At 40.6% G+C, this 23,875-nt stretch overlaps 1 protein-coding gene across 10 annotated transcripts in view; it reads left to right on the forward strand.

The window, feature by feature from the left end:
* The window catches only part of TNNI3K (TNNI3 interacting kinase), a 285,086-nt gene that overhangs the window by 164,338 nt on the left and 96,873 nt on the right, over positions 1 to 23,875 (forward strand). For all 10 annotated transcript variants that reach the window (XR_012034825.1, XM_072834075.1, XM_072834076.1 and 7 more), the window contains 2 exons: positions 20,417 to 20,469; positions 20,796 to 20,848. Coding sequence is in view for 9 of the 10 variants with exons in the window: in XM_072834075.1 (XP_072690176.1) it covers positions 20,417 to 20,469; positions 20,796 to 20,848 (106 nt within the window). In the remaining variant the exon portion in view is untranslated. The remainder of the gene's footprint in view (positions 1 to 20,416; positions 20,470 to 20,795; positions 20,849 to 23,875) is intronic.

Genomic DNA, 23,875 nt, shown 5'->3' on the forward strand with positions numbered 1-23,875 from the left:
TTAATATGCTTTTATTTCCTGCTCCTTAATATTTTCTAATATGATCTGGAATTAGATACATGGATTTTTATTAATACATTTTTCTTTTTCTTATTAAAGATCTTGTCTTTCAAGAATAATTTTCACTCTTGCAATTTAATTTTGCTATATCACCACTCTCATTTGAAAGAAACCTACACATTTTGCTGGTAGCAATGTTCTCTGGAGTTCTATTATACTACAATTTCTTCATTTCTGTCTTTCTATTTTCCATTCATTTCTTCTAGAGTCCATCTTTGTGTAAGACCCCATGATATGTGTATAATTTGAGCCTTTGACTATCTTGATAATTTCCTCTCATCACTTTTAGATATTAATAAAAATTTAGCTTGGCTGTCTCTAACTTTATTACTCTCCACTGAACTTCAGAGGCTTATAGCTAACTATCTACTGATTATCTCACTTGAATTTTTTTTTTTTTTTAAGATTTTATTTATCTAGGGTCACCTGGGTAGCTCAGCAGTTGAGCATCTGTCTTTGGCTCAGGGCCTGATCCTGGGGTTCTGGGATCAAGTCCTCCTTCGGGCTCCCCATGAGGAGCCTGCTTCTCCCTCTGCCTATATCTCTGCCTCTTTCTGTCTCTCACGAATAAATAAATAAAATATTTTTTAAAAGATTTTATTTATCTATTTGAGAAAGAAAGAGAGCAAGAGCCGGGAGGAGCAGCAGAGGGAGAGGGAGAATCAGACTCCCCCCTAAGCAGAGAGCCCAGGACTCGGGGATCATGGCCCGAGCTGAAGGCAGATGCTTCACCGACTGAGCCCCCAGGTGCCCCTCCACTTGAAGGTTTAAAATATATCCCAGGTTATATCAGATAATGTAACTGTGTCAGTGTGAAATTTCAGGGCCATAATAATGGCACTTGCAATATGCAGGAGAATATTTTAGTTCTTGGGAGACACAGAACTCTAGTCCTCAGGAGATACATGAAAGACGGAGGGCCATTTTCCTTTGTGGCATCAGATACAATAATAGACATCGTGGCAGTTCTGAAAATGTGCCCCCCAGATCTGCTGTGAGGAGCATAACTGACTGCTCCAGTTGCTGCTCTTTTTGATCCACCCCCATGTTCAAGACACGGACACATTGCCCGTAGGCTTCTCCCAGCCGTGACTCTGCACAGTCAGGCTATTAATATAAGCTCATTCCTACAAGCCCGTGAACTGGCTCAAGGACATCCCACTGGTCAGCACTTTCTTTAACTATGTGGCCCTTATGCCTGGGTGGCTCAGCGGTTGAGCATCCGCCTTCGGGCTCAGGGCATGATCCTGGAGTCCCAGGATCGAGTCCCACATCGGGCTCCCTGCGTGCAGCCTGCTTCTCCTCCCTTTGCCTACATCTCTGTCTCTCTCTGTGTGTCCCTTGTAAATAAATAAATAAGTAAAATCTTAAAAAAAAAAAAAAAAACTATGTGGCCCTTTAGGCTCTTCCTCCACAATCCTCCATCCTTCTCCTTTTCCTTCACAGAGACTCAGGCTCACCCTCCCTCCTCTTGCTTCTTGCTTCCTCCACTTTTATCTCTCAAAATTTTCCATTCTGGCTGAACCATGGGCAGTCGCTTTTCAGAGCCCCCCAAGCACACTCCTGCGTTACAGCTGGGTACCTTGCAGCTCCTTCTCTCTGGGACACTGCCTCAGATTTCATCCTTGCTCACTCTTGGACTTTGTTCAAGCTTCTGCTCAAAGACTGTATTTTCAGAGAGGGCGTCTTGAGCCACTTATGGAAACTAGAACCCCCATCTCCATATTCCCTTTTCACTTTACTCTGTTTTGTGTCTTTTCCTGATACTTATCATTATATGATATATAGGTATTTGTTTGTTTGGTTTGTATCTTTTCCCCCCTGAATGTAAGTCCCCTGAGAAGAACAGGGTTTTTTCGGCTTTGCCTGCTGCTATATCCTCAGTGACTCTAACAGCACTTGGCATAGAATATACCTCTCAATAAATAATCGTTTAGTAAATGAGTGGGAGCACAACGGTTTAGTTAAAATCCTATTCCCCCAAAATGCTATAGACTCTTAGTCTATTGCCTTCTGTCATGCAAAGTCGCTAAGGAAAAATCTAGAATAAACATGATTTTTATTCCTTTTGTTTAACTTAGTTTCTTTGTTGTTGGATACTTCTAGGATATCTTCAATCATCAAAATTTTTTTTTTATAATTTCCCAAGTTATGTTTAGATGGGCTGAATGGTCCCATGTTATAAGGAGGTGATATTCATGAAGGAAAATTTTAGGGCCTTCTCCTAGTTCCTCATTGGTTTCTGGTGTTGCTCTGTTTCAGAGTTCAGTGCTTGAGTTAGCAGAGAATTATTTTCCTATCTAGTCCATCTATATCAGATCCTATGGCTGCCATGACAAATGATCACAAATGTGGTGCCTTCACACAGGAGTTGATTCCCTCACAGTCTGGAGGCTAGAAGTCCAAACTGAAGGTATCAGCAGAGTTTCATTCTCTCTGGAAGCTCTAAGGGAGATTCGATGCCTGGCTTCTACTTCTGGTGGTTCTCGGCCACATCATTTCATTTTCTGCCTCTATCTTTATATCACCTTCTCCTGTGTATATCTCTGTCTCCTTCTCTTCCATCTCTTATAAAGACACTTGCCATTGGATTAAGGGCCCACCTAGATCATCCAGAATGATCTCATGTCAAGATTCTTAGTCACATCTACAAAGCCCTTATTTTCCAAATAAGATAATATCCACAGAGTCTGGAGATTAGAAGATGAACATATCTTTTTGAGGACATCATTCAAACCACCGTGTTGTCCATGCTACAATTAAGATTTCCTTCAAAAGATTAGCAAATCACATACTCACATACACACACAGAAATGATTAGTAAATCACTGATTTGTGCTGTTGCATATTGCGTATACCACAGTGCGCCTGTATATTTGTGAGTATATGTATTTGTGATATGTGAATGAACGTATGTAGGGGTGTTTGGGGGGTTTTGGGTTTTTTTTTTTTGATCTTTCAAAAGGAAGCATAAGAGTACCCAATAACCTGGGTCTACAATTTAGATATTCAGGATTTGTATTAAATGATACAGTCAATTGTTTTTCAGGCAAAACTCCCTAGTTTTCTGCTATCAGCTAGAAAATTTTGATATAGTAATTTTTATACATTTTAACATGCTGTATAAAATATTATCAAAGTTGCATAACAAAGTAGCATAAATGGATGACAAAAATTACGTATCATTTCATTTATTCATTAAATACACATTTCTGGAATGATTGCTATATGCCAGGCACCATGCTAAGTGTAGAGATAAGTAAGACATACATTGTACTCAAAGATATTAAAATATTTTAGATGGGTATAACATAATGTAAATGGCTATACGTCAAAAGAGAAAATAATAGGTATCCAAAGAGAGAATGAAATCAGGTGCCGTATGAGTCAGGAAGAAAGACAAAAGAAAAAAATTTTAGGAGAGATGTGCATTTAAAAAAATTAATAGACTATTTTTAAGAGTGGTTTTAGGGTCAGAGCAAAAGATTGAGATGAGAGGAAGCTACAGACATTTCCCATGTAACCCTCTTTGCTGACACATGCTCCCCACCACACACGTATTGTCAACATTCCCCACCAGAGTGGAACATTTATAAAGTTGATGAACCTATACTGCACATCGTGCCACCCCAGGGTCCACAGTTTACATCATGGTTCATTCTTGGCGTTACACATTCTATGGGGTTGAACAAATTTATCATGACATGTGTCTATCAATATAGGATCATACAGAGTAGTTTTACTGCCCTAAAAATTCTCTAAGCTGGATGTATTCCTCCCTCTCTTCTCCCCGCTAACCCTGGCAACCACCGATCTTTTTATACTTTCCATAGTTTTGCCTTTTCCAGAATATCATATAGTTAGACTTATACAGTATGCAGTTTTTTCAGATTGGCTTCTTTCACTTAGTAATATGCGATCAGTCTCCCCCATGTCTTTTCTCCCCCCCCCCCATGTCTTTTTATGACTCGATAGCTCATTTCCTTTTGGCACTGAAATTACTCCATTGTCTGGATGCACCAAAGTTCGTTTATCCATGCAACTACTGAAGACTATCTTGTTTTCTTACAAGATTAAGAAATTGTGAACAAAGCTTCTTTAACTATCCATGCACAGACTTTTGTGTGGACATAATTTTCAGCTCTCTTGAGTAAATACTAAGGGGAATGATTTTTAGATCTTTTGGTAAGAGTTATGTTTCTTTTTGTAAGAAACTGCCAAACTGTTTTTCCAAAGTGGCTGTCGCATTTTGCATTCTCACCAGCAATGAAGGAGACTTCCCATTTCTCCACATTCTTACCAGCATTTGGTGCTGCGATGTTCATTTTGATCCTTTACCACATATGTATGAAACGATTGAATAAGTAGACGTGCATGAATTTTCATGCATGTGTAACTACCAGAGGCAGAAATCTGTGTTAAGTATAGGCCAAAAATTATGTGGAAGAAATCCTAATATATTTGGAGGAGTAAAACTGCAAATAAACATTTGCTAAGTGCTTCCTGTTTTTAAATTTATACATTAAAAACTGCTCTCTGAAAAATCAGCATTTCAGATTTCACAGGATTCATTCCATGCATCCAGTTGCACAAACAAAAGGAGAAAAGAACAAGAAAGAATTCTAGCAAGACGGCCAGCGGCAGGTGCTGGGATTTGCTTCCATGAAGTGTCTTTCTTGACTTTCACTTTGCTTTTGAGGATAGGCACGGGGCTTGAGAAATAACTTCAAAGAAGTTTTCTGGCCCGCTATGTTTTGCCAAGCTGTCGTAGCTTTCTCAAAGCTTTCAAAATTATCAAATACCAACATACATCTCCCACACTATTACTTTATCAGGAAAGGACACCGCAAACAGCATCACAACTTTCAGAATTTTTTATCAGGTCATAAAGCAGCTGCAGTCAAACGGCAATGCCTCCACTCAAGCTGTAACAAGGCAATGTCAGCATTAAGATGTAACGTCCCACAGATGCCAGTTTTAGCAATAGCTGTAATAAGTGTCAGAGGAAACATTATCACATGGTACCTCTTTCAAGTTGGGAATGTGACTTTTATCAATCTTTGAAAGTAATGGTTTGACTTCGAACTTCATGCCACCATAAGAAAAAAAAATGGCTTGTTCTTATATGTACTGTCCTGAATTTTTAATTAGTTTTGCTCTTTTCTTTTGCATATTTTACCTCCATCCATAGTCATCATCAGTTTTAGCTTCCAGATGGGGAGAAATTGCTGGGATTTTCTTGAGTTCCTATGACATTTAAATGGTCCTCCTGATATTTGACAAGCCCTACAGCACTGCCAGCGTGGATGATATCTATGGACTGTCCAGTATGTAAAACAAACAAACAAACATCAACTTCTAATCCCCGAAGATTCAAAAATGTGAAAAGGATGGTTCATGTTTTTAAGGTGCTTGTAGCTTAGTGGAGGATAAAAGTACACACAAGTGATGAAGAGTTACATCTAATAGTGTTTTGCAAATCACCAAGGTCTTAAGATGTATTGTATGATCCTTACAATAACTTGACAAGATTCTTTTGTTTGTTTGTTTGCTTGCTACCTGACAAGATTTTTAAAGATAAGAGAATTTAAGGTAACATATTAAGAAGTAACTAATTTGAGTGGTTTTCTTTAAAAGACTCTAGGCAAAGCTAGACTAGAGTCTAAGTTTTGTGTCTCTAAATCTATTCTTTCTATGACACGGTGGCTCTAAGAGTCTAAACTAGAAAGGAAGACGATTTTAAAATGAAGAAATTGGTAGACTTCACAAGGAGAGGTGACTTAATCTGGTTGCTAAGGATAAGAGAGCCGACGTAACCCGGAAAGCTGGCAAGAGCAAGGACATAGGTAGTGTCAAGGCCCTGGGCTTTTATTTTCTGGACCTGGTAAGGCCCACTGGGTAGATTATTACTGCAAGGACTTTTTTTTTCCTTTAAAAGATTTTATTTATTTATTCATGAGAGAGGCAGAGACACAGGCAGAGGGAGAAGTGGGCTCCCTGCAGGGAGCCCCACGTGGGACTCCATCCCAGGACCCCAGGGTGCGCCCTGAGCCAAGGCAGACGCTCAACCGCTGAGCCACCAGGCGCCCCACTACTGCAAGTACTCCTACGTGGGAAGGCCTCGTGATCACATAACTCTATGGAGCAACCTTCTGAAAGTTTTCAGTTGGGCAAAATCTGAAAAACTAAGAGTAATGTGCCAGTCAGGGAAGAAAAAGAAACAAGAGCATTGGATTGCTTTCCTTTTTAATTTTTTCAGTGTAATGGCTTCTTCTTAGGAACCTACTCCTCCTAAGAAAGGGTTTTTAAATTTGAGGGCTGTCTTAACCATTTTGAGATTTATAATCATTTATACTCTTTGGAAACTAAAGGGTTAGCACGTCTTCTAGAAGACCTAATGCCTTAAGGTGATTTCTACCAAAGGTTATTTGTTCTTTTGCTCAATATTTAAAATTACTCACACCTCCCCATATATGTGTCATAAAGTGAAGACATATATGTGTTTTTTTTTCTTATTTACTATTATGAGGAATGTATCATTTGTTTGTGTAAGCTGTCATCCTCAATCTTTCTTTTGAAAAATCAACTAATTAATTCTCTGATGCTGGCATTTCCTTTTCTTTATTTATTTCTTTATTGAGAAAACACTCTACATCAGGCTTATGCTGCATAAATTTTTTTCACAAGTATTATTTCATTTAATCTTTATTTTAAAAACTCAGAAGCCTGAATAAGAGGAATTTATAGTTCAGTAAATTATTTTCTTCCCCCAAAGTCACTCAATAGGCCAAATGATAGAATCGATACCTGAACCTAAGAGCTCTGATGCCCAGTCCCTCATTCTTTCCACATTCCACTCACACTCTAACCAGCATTCATCACCTTCTAGAGACCAGACACTCAAACTAATGTTTGCGTTTGTATCTTTGACTGTACAGGGTGTGTGGGTAACATAATCTATGACTCATTTCCATCGTGATGGGGTTAAATACAAGAACTACACACAAATCAAAACCAAAACCAAAAAAAAAAAATTAAAAAATTAAAAAAAAATTAAAAATAAAATAAAATAAACTTCCAAAAATTTTTAGGAACAAAATGTTCTGCAGTACGGGGTAAATGCAGAATACAAAGTATTGACAACTTGCTGGAAAGCTTATAGACTGCTTTAGAATACTAATCATCTGTCATTTCCATGCTGCATGCAGTCTGGGTAGCTGTTGGTAAGCTTGAATAAAATCACCCAGTATCTTTTGGCTTTGTTTCAGCTGGTAGATTCCTGAGTAACCCAGTCACATAAAGCCAACATCATGAAATATGCATGTTGTTGAACTATTTAGTCCCATATCACACTTTCGATTAACACATTCTCATTAGATTTTCTAAACACCATGGAGGCAATTCATGCTTTGGCTTAGCCCCTCCTTCAGATCCCATAGATCCCCTCTACCATCGCCCCCACACCCCCACCCTTTCTGTCTCTTTCATTTGGTCCTGTTTTTCTTCCCTCTCTGTTTTCTTCCCTCTCCTTAGTCATTATTTGTTGTTCTTTGCTGCACTTACTTTAACTTACAGACTTCACTATTTTAACATTTATCCTCTTTGCTTCCATTAAAAACAATATTCACAACAAATGTTCCCAAATTAATGTGACAGATGAGAAATTTAGTCTATACTTTCCAATTTAACTTTCCTTAAACCCCTCTGTGTGGTGACTGTCAAAGCATGTATGGAGGACAGTAAATGAATTTGGAAGGCAACTGGATGTGGATTTTTTTAAAGATTTTATTTATTTATTCATGAGAGACACAGAGAGAGAGAGAGAGAGAGAGAGAGAGAGAGATGCAAAGACACAGGCAGAGGGAGAAGCAGGCTCCTTGCAGGGAGCCCGATGCAGGACTCGATCCCAGAACCCTGGGATCATGACCTGAACCAAAGGCAGATGCTCAATCACTGAGCTACCCAGACACCCCAGATAAATTTTAATCATAATTTTGACTTTTACCAAATGGGTGGCCTCAGGAAAATTATTTTAAGCTTTTCAGTCTCAAAGCTATATAATACTTATACCTACCTCATGAAGCTGTGTGACACTGGTAACCATAAATTGACTAACATACATTGCTTAGAACCATGCCAAGCACATAGTGATATATAAGTGCTAATTATTATTATTACCTAATTCCTAACACCAAGCCTAGCATTGAAAGAAGGCCTATAGGTAGTACTTTTCTACAAATGGGATGGTAACAAACATGTTTTTGGATTACTGACTTGTCAAAAGGTTGGATACGGGCTCAATGCACAGAAAGTATAACTGGGCAGATGTAGAACATATTAGAAAAGCAGAATCAATAGGACATGGTGACTGATTTTATGAGGGGATTAAGGGAACAGGGAGGAATCGAGAATGGTTCCCTGGTTCTTATTTGGGTAACTTGATTCATGGTGATATCCTGCACTGAGAAGAGAAGCAAGCTTTGGTCAGAAAGAAGTAGGGCTTGGGATTAGAGGATTCAAGAACTAAAGAGTCCTTGGCTGGCTCAAGGACCAAAGAGACCATTTGATCAGTGTAGATGTTCGTGTTAGAAAAAAGGCTTATTGCAGTGGAAGGAAAAAAGGTGAGACTAGTGGGATGAAGAGGGTCTGGTCAGTAAAGAAGTAGGTGTAAGAAAATCCTTCAAGAATGTTGACTGTAGGGCAGCCCGGGTGGCTCAGCGGTTTAGAGCCGCCTTCAGCTCAGGGCGTGATCCTGGAGACCCGGGATCGAGTCCCACGTCGGGCTCCCTGCATGGAGCCTGCTTCTCCCTTTGCCTGTGTCTCTGCCTCTCTCTCTCTCAATATTTCTCTCTCTCTCTCTCTCTCTCCCTCCCTCCCTCTAATAAATAAATAAAATTTTTAAAAAAAGAATGTTGACTGTAAAGGAGAACAATAGAATCTCCAGAGGATTACTGTGAAAAAATCAGGATGTTGTATCAGTAGCTATAGTGATAATTCATAACCAAATGCTATAATTTGCCAAGTTCTAGAGAGCAAAGGATAAAAAAAAAATCTGATTTAAGAATAGTTTTCCTCTATCTGGAGAAATAGGAGATACGAAGAAAAATTTTAAAAATATGAGAGTATATACTAAGTGCTAAATGTATGGAATTAAAAATTGTAAAATTGGCATTCAGTCTCAGATATATTGGTGTGGGCTGGAATATTTGGGTATAATTACAAAAAGGAGGTAAGATTTCAACTTGTTCTTGAAGCAGGGCCAGGATTTAGACAGTCAGGAAAGGCAAGGGGGAGATGGAGTGACTAGAGCTTCAGACTTCTGCATGGCAGTTGGTGATTAGAGGGGTAGACTGAGAAATGTTTATTCAGCTCATTTCCTTATCTTTACTGGAAAGGTGGATTTGTTCTAAAGCTTTTTCTGTGTCCTGCATAATATCTAGCAGAGTGGTAGATGCCAAATAAATATTAACTAAATATTTGTTGGGTAAATGCTGATTATATAGGTAGCTGACAGATAAGAATTTGCCTGGAGTAAGACTTAAATGGGAAAATTAAGGTATTAAGCCCCAGAGAATCTATTCTGAGTCACAAATTTGGACTTTTGTAGAAAATATGACACAATAATTTGGCCTGAGTAACTACAGAATTCATTCTATGGAATTTAGGAAGAGTTATAGCTGAATATATTATCCCCATAAAATCCCCCACCCATCATTCCTAGTTTTTCCTGCCCTTTTTTCCTCCAGTATCAAGAAGAAATTTTAATTCAGTAAGAGTTTATTGATCACCAATAATTTCTCTGGTTCATGGGTCTTGGAATTTATAATCTTATTGGAGACAAGCCCCGCGAGAGCCAGGCTAAGACAAAATCACTGGACAGGGTGTTGATAAATGGGATATTTATTTAGAGGAAATTGGAAGTGAATTCAAACTTGGAGTAGACAGCATGAACAAAGGGAAGGAGAAAGGGAGGAAGGAGCTGAGGGTATTGTGGGGACAGTCACACGGCATTGACAAAGGGTTAGAACTAAAATAGCCCTAAACCGTCATGGTTGATGACTTATATTTCTGTGACTAATGCTTCTATCCCATGAGGAGAGACTATCTAGTGTCTTGAAGAAAAAAAAAAAAAAAAACCTACAGCTCCTCTTCTCAGCAACTGAAGAGACACTGAATGGTTCAGTGAGTTTTTAAAAAATAGACCCGTTCATTTCTTTTGAATTTTCAAAGTGTCCTTGATGGAAGGCATGTGGGACTAAGTACATTTTTAACCCAGCCTTTTGCACAGATATGGGCATTTAGTCTCCCTGTGCTAAGAAGAGATAGAGATGCCACAGCAAAAGCTATAGCTTCAGATTAGTTCAGTAGGTAAACGGTTCCTTTTCTGAGTTACCTACAAATCCCTGCCTCCCAAAGGGCCGCAAACAAATTCCCCTGAAGCCGTACTTTTTAAACACTCATGTGTGGCTCAGGTTAGAAGGGGACACTCCTTTAGAGGTCAAGCTCTGCAGGAGCACAGCCTCTGCCTGTGAGAGTTAGAGCCCCCTTGCCTGCTCTCATGGAGTTGCCCAAGTCTGAGGCTGCTCTACTTAATTCAGGAAACCTTTGCTGATAAAGCCCAGCTCTCGTCTCAGCTGTTATTTTTAAGCTCAGCCTCCTCTGCTCAACACATGCACACCTACTTCAGGGTCTTGAAACAGGAAACTTGGTACACAGAATATCAATGGTGCCTGCCACGCCAGACTCGAAAGATTCTGCTTCTCTTACATGTCCTTATATATTTGTTTTCATTCTCTCCTCTCTCTGGCCTTATTTCTTTGTTCCCATTATCTCTGCACGATAAAATTAAATCCTGGACATTGAGGGTCAAAATAGACCTTGTGTGTTTGAGTGTTTATGCTCAGAAGGCATGTTGCCAAAGACCCCATTTGGGATCTGGTTTCTTAAACGTGGGTGGGAAGAGTCCTAGCACATTTCTTGGTACAAGCCGCTGGTGCCCTTAGCCTCTATATATCCACACCTAACAGAGGCTGGAGACATGCTTAGGTCCTCAGAGATTGGGGAGAGGGAAGTGGGAGAAGCAGGAAAAAGAACACTTATTAGTCAGTGGCTGAATCTGGTAACCTTGGGAAAAACAAACACACAAAAAACAAAAACCGAAACAAAAAAAAAGCCCTTCAAGTTCTTCCTTCATAGATTTCAGATTTTGCAGGTTGCATACCTAAGACGCCTCATCCTCATAAGATAATATTCCTCATGAAGAGGAATAAGCAAAACTGTAGCCACATCTAGAAACAGAGATTATACTTGCTTCTTGATTCTAGGACACTAACTCGTAGAAATCTCACGATCAATTGCGTGAGTGTGTGTGTGTCAGTTGATTTATTCAGTTATTATCACTCTTCCACTCGCATTTCATGGTGTTGAGCAAATAGTAAGTGAAGAGTATGGAGGTTATTTTTTTTTCACATTACTCTCAATAAATGGGTTTAACCACAATACAAATCTTATAATCCACCTCTTCAATCCTGCTGGCAATGGGACAAATCCAGTAGCTTTAGAGGTAAGCCTTCAAATATACTTCTACTGACAGACTGAAGTTTGTTTTAGGAAAAGTCAAGGTTCTGCGATCCTTTGCATTCATTGGAGTGTTCTGTTTCCATGGTTTCCAAGAGTTCACTGAAATTAGGCTTTCAGTGTTTAGAAGTTAATGATATGGGGCTCTGGTAAATTCCTTCCCTCTTTCCTGTATTGTGCTCAAGATCTGTAGACTGCTGCTCCTGAATGTGTTTGAGGGCCTATTTTGTGGTCAACATGGGTTTTCCCCGGCGTGCCTTTTCTAAAGAACCAGTGGTAGATACAAGCTATCTTCAGTCAGTATGCATGAAGCCCAACTAGGGTTGCTTTTGGCAGCGTGAAAAATAAAATCACGGTTCTTATTTTTAGTGAAGAACTGCCTTCGGAGAGACTAAGAAGGGGGCACCTAGGCTTGGGATTCTCTGCCCTTTGTTGGGGAGAGGTGCCCTGATGAAATAAAATCCAAAAAAAAATAGAGTTCCAGTGGCCTCACTTTTCTGGCAGAGAGAAACAGCAAAAAAACAATAACAATATTTTCTGACTACGGTGGGAGCCCTGGAACAGTTTATGTCGGGCCCAGCAGTACAAAGATTTCCAGAATAGAGCTGGAGGCTTTACTAGTTTGTAAAGCAAAGTACATGATTTCTGACGTTACCGTACAATCTGTTAACCGGGTTTCTGTGCATCCCTAATTGTGAGGGAACTTCAAGTGGTTGCTGAGGGTCTAATCACCCCCTAACATACATAATAAGGAAATACCAACATGGTCTCTGAACCTAAATGTGCTGTCTCTATTGTCTGGGGCTCCCACTCAAAATCCGCAGCCATCACCCCTCATGAAGGTACTGAGTTTTTTTTTTTTTTTTGATTGGCTTTTGTTCCCTAATGATGTATGAAGCAGCGAAAGAAAAATGTCAAAGAGAGAGAAAAAGAGAGAGAGAATGCGATAATACATCCGTGACTGCAAGGAGCTGATCCAGATGACTTGGAAGATTTTTTTTTTCCTTAGGCAAAGGAACGAAACTCCAAAGCACATAGATGTGAGTTGTACTGCGTTTCAGGGATCTAGGAAGCACCTCACCTTGTACTTGAAACAAATTGGAAGCAGCTCAGGGTATGGGGGTTACATACCGACAGGCACCGAGCCACATTTAGTTCAGTCGTGGCCACGGTTTGAGAAGGGTTTTCAAGAGGAGCTTGATAGGAGAGAACAGTGTAGTTGACTCTGCTGAAAGTCAAGAAGGTGGGACTCCCTGGGGGTGGGCGGGGGGGAGGTCTGGAGCAGGAGGAGAGTTCTGGGCCATCAAGTAGTACCACCAGCAAAATGTGGCAGCAGGCAGATCCAGGACTCCTCAGCATCAGGTCTGAATGATTGCTTGTCAGGCAGATGTGTTTGTAAACTAATGACTTTCACAGTGTGATGAGATTCGAAATGAAGCCTAATTGCTTCCACCGATTTAACCCTTGGAATGCTTCCAGGCATGCCGATAGCCATGTGTCTTTAATCATGTAAGCTAATCACCTTCAGGCATTTATCAGAAAACAGTGGCTTAGAGCAAGTCTGGGGAGCATTGCTGTTGCCTTATGAGGTTTACACTTCTGAGGCTGTCATCTCTTTAAATAAGGACACTGAGAGGTTGGCCATGGTGCCCTTAAACTAGTGTTTGTTAGTAGCAACTGACACAGGCAATTACATGGCTCTATAATTCAGAAAAAAAATGAATTAATATTTATGTGGGGTTTTTTTTGTGACTTAAAAAAAAAAAAAAAAAAAAGAACTCTTAATGGTAGCAGAGTGAAAGGAGCAAGTCACCTTGATCCTTCCAAAGCCATCATGAACTTCAGTCTGGCTCTGGAAGAAAGTCAGAATTGGAAAATGGCCTAATAATCAGGCCAGTCTGATTAATAGTGACAATTAGTATTGGACTATAGTGCATAACCAACTGATTATGAATCATTTGAGCACTTTAGGTAAATTTTCAATATAGGCAATTAAAATGAGAAGACTCATGATGCTTACATAATGACTTCATTAAATTAACTCAGTTCTGAGGTTGGAGGGAAAAAAAAAATGTCAGGAAGAACCAGTAGAATTTAACTTCCATCCACTTTTGTCTGAGAGAAAACTGGAGAAAATACTTAAAAGATACAAATACACACACACACACACACACACACACACTGAAAACAGGTCATTCTTCTCGGAAAGTGAACTGTGTTGCTTTGGAAGGAAGAGCTGAAGGTCGGAGAGAGCTTGTATTTGCACTGGACGAAGGAAACGTCGCCTTCGGTTATATTCTTCTGAATTGTGCATTGTTGAGGCTAAAAGAACTTTGTTGTGGAGTCGTCTGGAAGGGACGGACATTTCAAAGAGATAAATACTCAGTTCTGGTCCATAAACAATTGACCCAAATCATTAGCTTCATGATAAAAAGACAAAAACTGGAAGCACCTCCGAATACTGCGGGGCCCGCGGGTCAGGGGGGCCAAGCTGCCTGTAGGTGAAAGGCTCGTCCCCTCGCAGCCTTGACAGTTTTATAGGATCAGACGATGGGAGTGGGGGGACCAGGGTGGCTCTGGGGCAAGGGCGGGCCGAGACATCCCCACAGCGAAGTCAGTCTCCTGGGGGTCTGGACTCAGAAAGTCACGTTGCTTCCAAGGCTCATCACCTGCTACCTGACAGGTGCGTGGCTTCGTAGTTGACAACGGGCCTTGTTCGGGAGTCGGACAGACCCCCGGGAGCCCGGCGGCCGCGTGGTGACAATGGCCAGCACCTACTCGGCACTTTGGCATTTGTAAGACTCCATGGGTGACCCCTTAACATCCTCCATCCTTCTCACGAGCTTCAAAGATGAGAAAGGAAGACTCCAGGAGTGAAAATTATTATTCGTCCAAATTCACGAGACCGGTCATAGCAAAAACCAGGTGTTCTGGCTCCAGGTCTTTATCCTACATAGGACCTTCTGTTCATCCATCCCTGTTTCTTAAAGACCTTCTCTTCCACTTTAATGACCTTTTCCCGAAGGAACCCACACAGTCCCTGTGTTCTTTTCTAGGCGTCCGGCAGTGGAAGCCGCTTGACAGTCTAGCTTATGCACGATGATGCTTCTTCCCTCAGTCCGCGCTTCACTCCCAGGCAGATTGTGAGCTCCCTGAAAGCGGGAACCGTGGTTTCTTCCGCAGAACAAGGCCCTCACAGCAGCGAGGGCGACCTGTGCGGGTGCCCAGGTCGCCGACTGCCCCTCCAGCTTGCCGGGTGCCCTGTAAGGCCCGGCGCCCTCGCCTCCACTCCCTGGAGCCCAATGACACCCCCTTTTTAATTTTTTTTTTACTTTATTTAATATGTAGCGATAGCCCCAAAGACGGCAATGAAGCCTAAAGACAGCACTGAAGCCCTCTGAGCTGCCGATGCTGGGAGGTCGACTTGGCACACTCACCAGCTAAGCAACGTACTTGCGAGCTTGAGCCTCACTTGACACAAGGAAATCACTAGTTCACAAACGGTGTGGACTCTTAGAGTCACGCTCATCTAGGTGAAACCAAAATGTTAAATCCAGAAAGGCCAAAAACTACGGTAGGAATGCAGGACTTGTTGGCCTTTGTCTCTCACACTTACCTGTAGGGTTTTACCAAACCCGCTGCGATCTGGAGAGCGTTCCTCGGCAGCACGTGACCCTTCAAGGTGTTTCCAGAGAGTTTAGGGGGCAAGTGTGTGTGTGCACTGCTTACGTGTACATGTGTGCTTATTACAACATCCGTTCACCACCGTCCTCCCTCCTTCCAGTGTAACCCAGGTCTTCCCATCTCCTGCCCCTTATTTCTCAGTCCGTTTCCCCCCCATGGGTAGGACTTGGGCTAACGTGCTGGTTCCATCCATTGCCGACAGGCTTGTCCATCCATCGAATCCAGATCAAAAGGGTCCGACTCACAGGGCTGTTTGTACCAGATGTTATGCTCTGTAAAGCATCATGTGTCACAGAAAACTGCCTCCCCCAGAATTTTATATAAAAGCAAACAGATCAAAATGAACCTCCCAGGTGGTCTCTTGGGGAAGAAGAAGTCTTAGAATTCCCATCACTTTGTTTTCTTGCACTCTTCTGATCCTGACGATGTTCTTTGTCTGCCTCGCTTGATTCCCAGGTCCGATGGCAGGTTTCCTGTTCTCAGGGACTGTGCTTCATCCCCTCCATGTGCCATGTTAGCCACACTCTAGAAGGGAAGATGGTTCTTCTTTGCCTGCTACGTGCTGGTGGGTCAGAGGCGTGTTAGGCTGATTTCCACGTAGCTTGTCGACTCCATTCTCATTACTTATAGTCATACATTGAGTGCGGGAATTTTTAGCACTAACCGGTGGGTCTTCCTTCATTCACTCCAGCAGACTTTTCTGGAATTTCTGTCTAGACATCCAACTGGAAGAGTCCTGGCTCCTCGGGGCCTACTTGGGTGACGTGGGAGTCAGCCTCTCCTAAAAAGGGCGAACTCTGGAACCTGAGAATCAAATGCTGCTTCCCCCCCCCCACTAGCTGGAAGACTGGTCATCTCATGCAACCCCTCTGATCCTCGCTTACCCATCCATCGACTAGATACGCTAATGCCAGCCACGGGATGGCTCCATGAGTAATGGAAAGATCACGAAAACACCAGGAGGCTCTCATGCAATATTTACTTCTTTTTTTCTTTACTGCTACCTTCTCTGTTACCGCCCCACAATTTTTCACTATTGTTTGCTCCCCTCAAAACATGCCATTCAGGACCAATCTCAGCAATAAACTCTTGAAGCTTTCACTAATAATAACTGTACCACGTCTATTGCCTTAGCTGGCTTCAGCTCTAAGCTCGTCCTCTTCCCTGGGTACCCGCAGCTCCAATGCTGATGACTCTCAGACCCGCCACAAGGGCCACCACAAAGCTGTAGTGCTGTCACTGATTAGCACCGATGCTCCCAGCGTCACCCCTGCCTAGGTAGGAACTATGGCTCCGCACTAACTAAAAATTGAATGTCTGAGTCTTAGAGGTAGTTCTAAAAGTTCCCATTGCTACTGAGTGACTAGAGAAGGAATGGACAAACCCAAAAGACTATCTTCACGTGACTAGAAAATGCCATTTTATTCCAGCACTGCCTGAAGTCCCGCAGTGTTATTTTCATAGCGTCCTTTTGACCTTTGGTCCCATGTGCTGCCATGAACTGAGAGAGCCCTGGGTTCCTAAACTGTCACTTCATCCTTTGTTTTGTTTAATTTGCTATTATTTGCTAAGAACCCAAGAGCTCGTGTTTGTTTCCATTTGATAAAAAACAATAGTTGTCTGGTGAGTCCAGTCTTGCCAAGCACAGCATTGACTTCAGTCGAGTTTCTCAGCCTCCCGAGTCAGCCACTACCCTTTCCATGAAAAAGCATAGGATTTTTAAAAAGATGATCCTTTCTAATTGGATATATCATTGCTTCGTGCTTAAGAACTCCAAACTAGAAAACTTGAAGGATAGTGAAGGATGATCCTCAGTTTTCTGTTCCCCTTAGTCCTCCATATCTAAGCTATCCCAGCACCTACGCACTTTTTTTTTTTTCAGATGTTTTGATGGATTCATGCTATCTTGTTTGTTTCCCACTCTTTTTACATTTGTACTTCTGTACCCAGGGCCTATAATTATTCTTGAATACTAATCTCTCTGCTTTCAGAGCATTGCACCCGAGGCATAAAAATGTACTGTCTCCTGGTATCAGACCTAGAATTCCCTTCCCTTCCCAGCTTTCATTCCCTGTAATAACCCAACACCACCTCCACTCAATGTCCTTCCATTATTCTGCAGTGTGAACTCTCCAATTTAGTGAGTAAATTCTTCCTATAATTCTTGCTACAAACTATAGGCATCCCCAACTCTTGGCCTTTACTAAGATCATCCCCCAACTTAGACTTCTTTCCTCCTCTCATCTTCTGCCCCATTTCCTCTGCACCACAACATGAGCTCATCAACTCATTGCTGTCTTGTTCACCACCACTATATGCCAGTATATAGAAAATTTCTTGGTACATGACCAGCATTCAGCCAATTTATATTTATAGACTTACAGACTTTCCCTCAAGGCCCACTTCAAAAATAATTTCCTTTTTTAAAACCTACACTATTTTCTTTGCATTCTTACATAATCCACATTCATCTTTATTTTTATCAGCTGATTTTAAGTTCCTTGAAGATGAAATTCATAACTTGCCTCACTTTGCATCCCTCAAGAGTGTCCTGATAATGTGAGGAAAGTAAATGTCATGCTTGGGGGAAAGGTCCCTAACAACACAAGAATGACTCATAAAATGCATTTCTCTCCTACTGTTTGCCAGTCCCTGTTTTAGATCTGAGAGGGTGGCCTACATGAACTGGATCTATTTTTTCACTGTTACTGGTTACCCGTATAATCTCCTCATTGATACACTTAGGTTCTTTGAGCTTTAGACTCCTCGTCTAGGAACTAAGAGGGTTAAACTAAGTTCTAATGTCCCTTTCAATTGTAGAATTCTACAAAATCTAAATATTTATCAGTAGATTGATGAGTGATATTCTTTTTTTTTTTTTAATTCATGAGAGACACAGAGAGAGAGAGAGGCAGAGACATAGGCAGAGGCAGAAGCAGGCTTCCCATGTGGAGCCTGATGTGGGATTCAACCCCAGGACTCCAGGATCATGACCTGAGCCAAAGGCAGATGCTCAACCACTGAGTCACCCAGGCATCCTGATGAGTAATATTCAAAAAGTACTCATGACTGTTTTCAGTTTCTATTCATTTATTTGTTCAACAAATGTTTATTAATGTTCCCATGTAATTGTGTGCACTAAAAACACCAGAGGTACAGCAATGAGCATAACCCATGTGCCCTGAGATACCCTGCTTCTCATACCATGATGCACTGGGTGGGCCAGTAACCAAATTCCCTTAAATTTCTTTGATAAGAGTAAAATTTTGCTAAACCTTCCACCCCAACTCCAGCTAGCTGGTATAATCATTCTCAATAACATAAAATATTGACTTTGGAAGAAATTGAGGCAAACAAATAAATAAATACGCCATGCAGATGTAACTTACCTGGGGCTTCTCAAAATCTATGGTTTTAAGCTATTGCCCTGATGACTACTATTATGGAAAAAGTGAAAGTTCAACTAGTGGTTCTGAGAGCCTTTCCCTATATTTAACTAGAGTAGCAGCTCCATTTACAAATGTGTTTTGCATGTTGAAATTATACTGTTGTTTTAAATAACCATTGTTCTAAGGAACTAATTGGAATTAAAATAAAATAATAGGGAGGATGCTATACATATAAATGTGTTATGATTGGGGAATCCATGCTCAGTATGTGTTTTAATGATATCTCTAAAATGTAACACCCATTATCCTTTGATAGACGAAGGGATTGTGGTATTGAAACTTTCATAGATCCTTCAGAGCATCTAGTGGTACAACATTAGATGCATTTTTCTTGTTGTACTTGAACTTCCAGAGAGCTCCTAATGCCATTAAGTTCTTTATCATGACAGTCATCACATCACACATAGCAACTGATAAACTTGTAGTCAAAGAGAGAGCATATTGGGTTTGGTTTTTGTTTTTGTTTGGTTTTTGGTTTTTGTTTTTTTGACATCCATGAGTACTTCTACACTGGGTTTTTCCAAGCAAAGTGACTTTAAATATATTCTAGATTTTTGGTAGTTGAAAAGAGGATTAAGCCTATATCACAGAAATAAAACCCAGTAATGATACTATGGAAGTTCAAAAGTAACTTTCTCATAAAGCTCCAATCGGCACCAAAAAAGCATTTATGTAAAGGATTCAATATCTTATTCAGGTCTAGATAATAATAGTGCTTTCCTCATATGGATCACAAAGCAAAAACAATTAAGGATAGAGCAAATAAAATAAATATAGTGTAGTCTATAGACACTAAAAGAAATCCAGTGGAGGATCTCCTAATACTGAAATGACTCATTTACAAGCCAAATGCGACATGAGCATAAAAAAAAGGCATTCAGCAAGAAGCACCCAGAGACAATCTTCCATCATGATATGCTTGTCCATAAGATATCCCACAACTCATTTCACCAATATGTGGGAGGAATGACCTCTTTTGGGCTTTCCCAGCCTTGATTTACTTTTTGAAAAGGAAGGATGTTCTTAATCTAGCTTGAATTCTGGGTTGAAAAGACTCTGGTGATCTTTATACCTTTTCCTCCCTAAGACCTTAAAAGTGGCTTAGCTGGTATCATGCTTAAAAACACTCCTTCTTCCTGGAACTGTAGCTAGAAGATATTAGCCAAGACAATTTCCCACAAAGGAATGTGGAATTTCTTTCCTTTTACCGTGTTCATGTCAGGCCCTGACTGGAACTGTATGCCGAGGGTTCCAGCAAGCTGGTTCCCTTACTCTGACTCTCATTATGTTCACAGATGCCTTTGGCCTCATCTATTACAATTGTATTAGAAACTGAACCTCAAAGATTTGAAAAACTAATCTTCAGCTAATGGGACTTTTTGATAAGTTTAGAGGATTTATCCAAAGTTGGATACTTTGTATACTTTCAAAGTTAGATTAAAAAAAAAATGATTTTGTAAATACACCTTTTGAATTAGCAAAATTAAGAAAATCAGAGTCACTAACCTAAGATTTCTGGTCATCTTTTGTGCTTCTTTAGTCTCTGGGTGAACAAATACCATCCTCTACCTTAAGGTGCCAGATTTAGAAATCATAAAGTTTACTCAAAGCTGTTTTTTGTTTTGTTTTGTTTTGTTTTGTTACAGTCACAATATTCTTCTCTGTGAGGATGGGCATGCTGTGGTGGCAGATTTTGGAGGTGAGATTTCTATGAATAATACCCCAAATGACATCAGTCCTCTTTCTTCATTCCTAGTTGGCACCAAATATTGTTATGATGAATCTGAAAATGGATTTCACACTGACAGTTATACTTTTCTAAGTCATTCAAATTTCAGTGATCCTGAATCTTAAAAGTATATTGTTTATTTTCAGTTTTTCCTCTTTGATATCCCCAGATAAAAGAAAGGAAGTGAGCACTTAAATAAGGTGGAGGTTTCTTGGGGTTTCAAAATTTTAGCTGTGATTTTGACTGTTTTTAAAGACATTTCCTTTGACATGAATTCGTTTTTTTCTCTCCCTCAGAATCAAGATTTCTACAGTCTCTGGATGAAGACAACATGACAAAACAACCTGGGGTTTGTTGCTGCTTATGTTTCCTATAATTATGAAACAATTAAAATGTGTAAACTCAGCATGAGACGAAGTGAGATGAGAGCAGCGTTAGCTGGAACCATTCTCATTGTCCCAGGGGCAGGATAATGTTTTATGTTTTTATTTTCAGTAAACCCTCAAAAGAACTCTTTCAAGGCTCTACCAGAAAAATAGATTAGATATATATTTGGAAAATGAGATGGATAAAATAATACAGAATTTGTTTCAAATTTAACTGAAAAAGTACATGGCAGGCATGGCTAATTGGCTTTCCTTTTTAGATCTTCTGATTAAGTAGTGAAGTTCACATTCACTCAGTAACTGTAGAATTTGTAAATTCTATTAAAAGCATCTATTAACAACTTTTTTCTACTTTAGCATCATAAGGCAATATGTCCTATAACCAAGCATTAATGTTTAAGTAAAATATAAGTTATAACATCTGAAGCAAGCATAATTGTACTCAAAATTTCTGCAATTAAATTCATTACCTGCTCTTTCCTTTGCTCCCCACATACCTCCAGAAAGTAACTTCTTTTTCTAGACTGCTTGTGTTATTTAATTACCCAACTTTGAGGTAATTTTCCATTCCTTCCTTCCTTGCTTCCACTAACTCTGTTCACTTTTTCTATCTATGTTTCTATGCTTGTTTTAATTTCAACCCAACCTCTTATCGTCCACTTCAGTTCAGGTCTTCATCATCTCTTTTCTGGATTAGAAGTAGGATTCTATGCCCAATACTCCCTTCCAATTCATTCTTGGCAGCATCAGCCAAGTGTTGGGTTCTGACAATTAATCTCCTTCTATAAGCCATCACAGATACCCACTACCAGGGGCGCCTGAGTGGCTCAGTTGGTTAAGCATCCAACTCTTGATTTCCGCTCAGGTCATGATCTTGGGGTCGGGATCAAGCTCTTCATCAGGCTCTGCTCAGTGGGGAGTCTGCTTGAATTCCTTTTCTCTTTCTTCCTCTACCCTCCCCTCCATGTGCTCACACACACACTCTCTCTCTCTCTCTCTCTCAAATAAATAAATATTAAGAAAGAAAGAAGAAAGAAAGAAAAGAAAGAAAGAAAGAGAAAGAAAGAAAGAAAGAAAGAAAGAAAGAAAGAAAGAAAGAAAGAAAGAAAGAAAAAGAAAGAAAGAAAGAAAGAAAGAAAGGAAGGAAGGAAGGAAGGAAGGAAGGAAGGAAGGAAGGAAGGAAGGAAGGAAGAAAGAAAGAAAGAAAGAAAGAAAGAAAGAAAGAAAGAAAGAAAGAAAGAAAGAAAGAAAGAAAGAAAGAAAAAGACACCTACTACCCATAGGCCAAAATCAAAATTCAGTACCTGACAGCCTCCTGTCCTCCCCAGTCTGGTTTAGGGCCGCTCTGTAATCTCTTCTCTCACAGCTAGTTCTCTCAAGCCCCCTCTACCCCAGCACACAAGCCTCCTAGCCATTCCCCAGACATGCCATTCACCTTCATATCCCTGTGACTCTGCTAGTATGCATTTCTCTCCCTGGATAGCTCTCCATTCCCCAGCTAGAAGGAGTCTACTCATCTTGCGAGGCCCAGGAAATTTTATCCATAAGTGCCTTCCTTTCCCTAATATGCTGCCTCCTCCCCAATTACTTTTCTGTTTGTGCTTTTGTGTATTTTGCACTGCTAATTTAAACTCTTATTCATTCACTCTACAAACTTTTACTGAAGACCTACCTTGTATCAGGCATTGTTTAAAGGGCCAGAAATGCAACATTTGAAGAAAAGCTTAGTCCTTGATCTCAAGGAGCTCATTTTCTAATGGGGAAAACATGGTAATAAGCATATAGATTTAAAGCAGTGTGGAAGTTCGGTGGTAAATAAGGTGTGACAAAGAGTCCTGGGAACTCAGGTAGGATGAATGGAAGTAAATTAGGTGTAGAGAAAACGGAAGGGAGTGGCAGATAGAATGAACAACAGTATGAGCAAAGACACAGGGGACAAAGAAATAGCAGACTTCCCAGGGGAACTTCAAATAGGTTGGCATTGTTGGCATGCACTGTGTGAGGAAGAGAGTAAAAGATAAGCTAGAGAGGAAGGCAAGAACCACATCATGGACATGTTGTATTGTGATGCATGCTCCCCCCAGTTAGATTTCACTCATTCATCCAACAAATATTTATGGACTACCTACTAGATGCCAGACATTCTTCTAGGCACTGGGAATATTGCAGTGAACAAATTAATTTTCATGGTCCTACGAAGCTAACATTCTACTAGAAGGAGTTAGACACTGAACAATTTAGCAAAATATATATTAGTAGCGATAAGTGCTATAAAGAAAAAACAAAGCACAGCATATGAATGTAGAGTGGCAGAGGTGCCATTTAGACAGAGCAAGAGGGAAAGATAACATTTGATGAGAGATCTGACCAACAGTCATCCATGTGAGGCAGCGGGGAGGGGGGTGCAATATAGATGGAGGGAGCAGTAAGTGCAAAGGCCCTGAAGCAGGAAGTTCTCTGTGTGTCAAGGACAGAATGACTGGAGGGCAGTGAGCAAGAGGAGAATGGTAAGATATGAAGTACAAGGGAGGTAGGAAGAGGGTCCTCTTTCTGACAGGACACACAGTACCTGGGACACAGAGAGTGGCAAGTCAATGGTTCTCAACCCTGGCTGCACATTGGAACCACGTCAGAAACCTTTGAAAAATCACACCATTTACTTCCAACCCCCAGAAATTCTGATTTCATTGGCCTGCGGTTGATCTTGGGTACCTGCATCTTTTAAAAGTTCCCTCAGGTGACTCTAAAATACATCCAGACTGGCTAAATAAACTTTGTTTGAAAGAAAATTGAATCGAATGTCACCAACAGCAAGCATTTATTTTTTTTCTTTCCTAGCAGTGTAGCCTTTGAGCACAGCCCTACTCTAGATTTATTTTGAAGGCTATTTGGTTTCTTACTAGTTATGTGGCCTTGTGTAAGTTGGCTAATTACTCTATTACCCCCCGTGGGAAAATGGGCATATTGCATGCCCACTCCCATGTACACGA

The sequence above is a fragment of the Canis lupus genome, chromosome 8 (assembly GCF_048164855.1).
Source record: "Canis lupus baileyi chromosome 8, mCanLup2.hap1, whole genome shotgun sequence".
NCBI classification, from domain to species: Eukaryota; Metazoa; Chordata; class Mammalia; order Carnivora; family Canidae; genus Canis; species Canis lupus.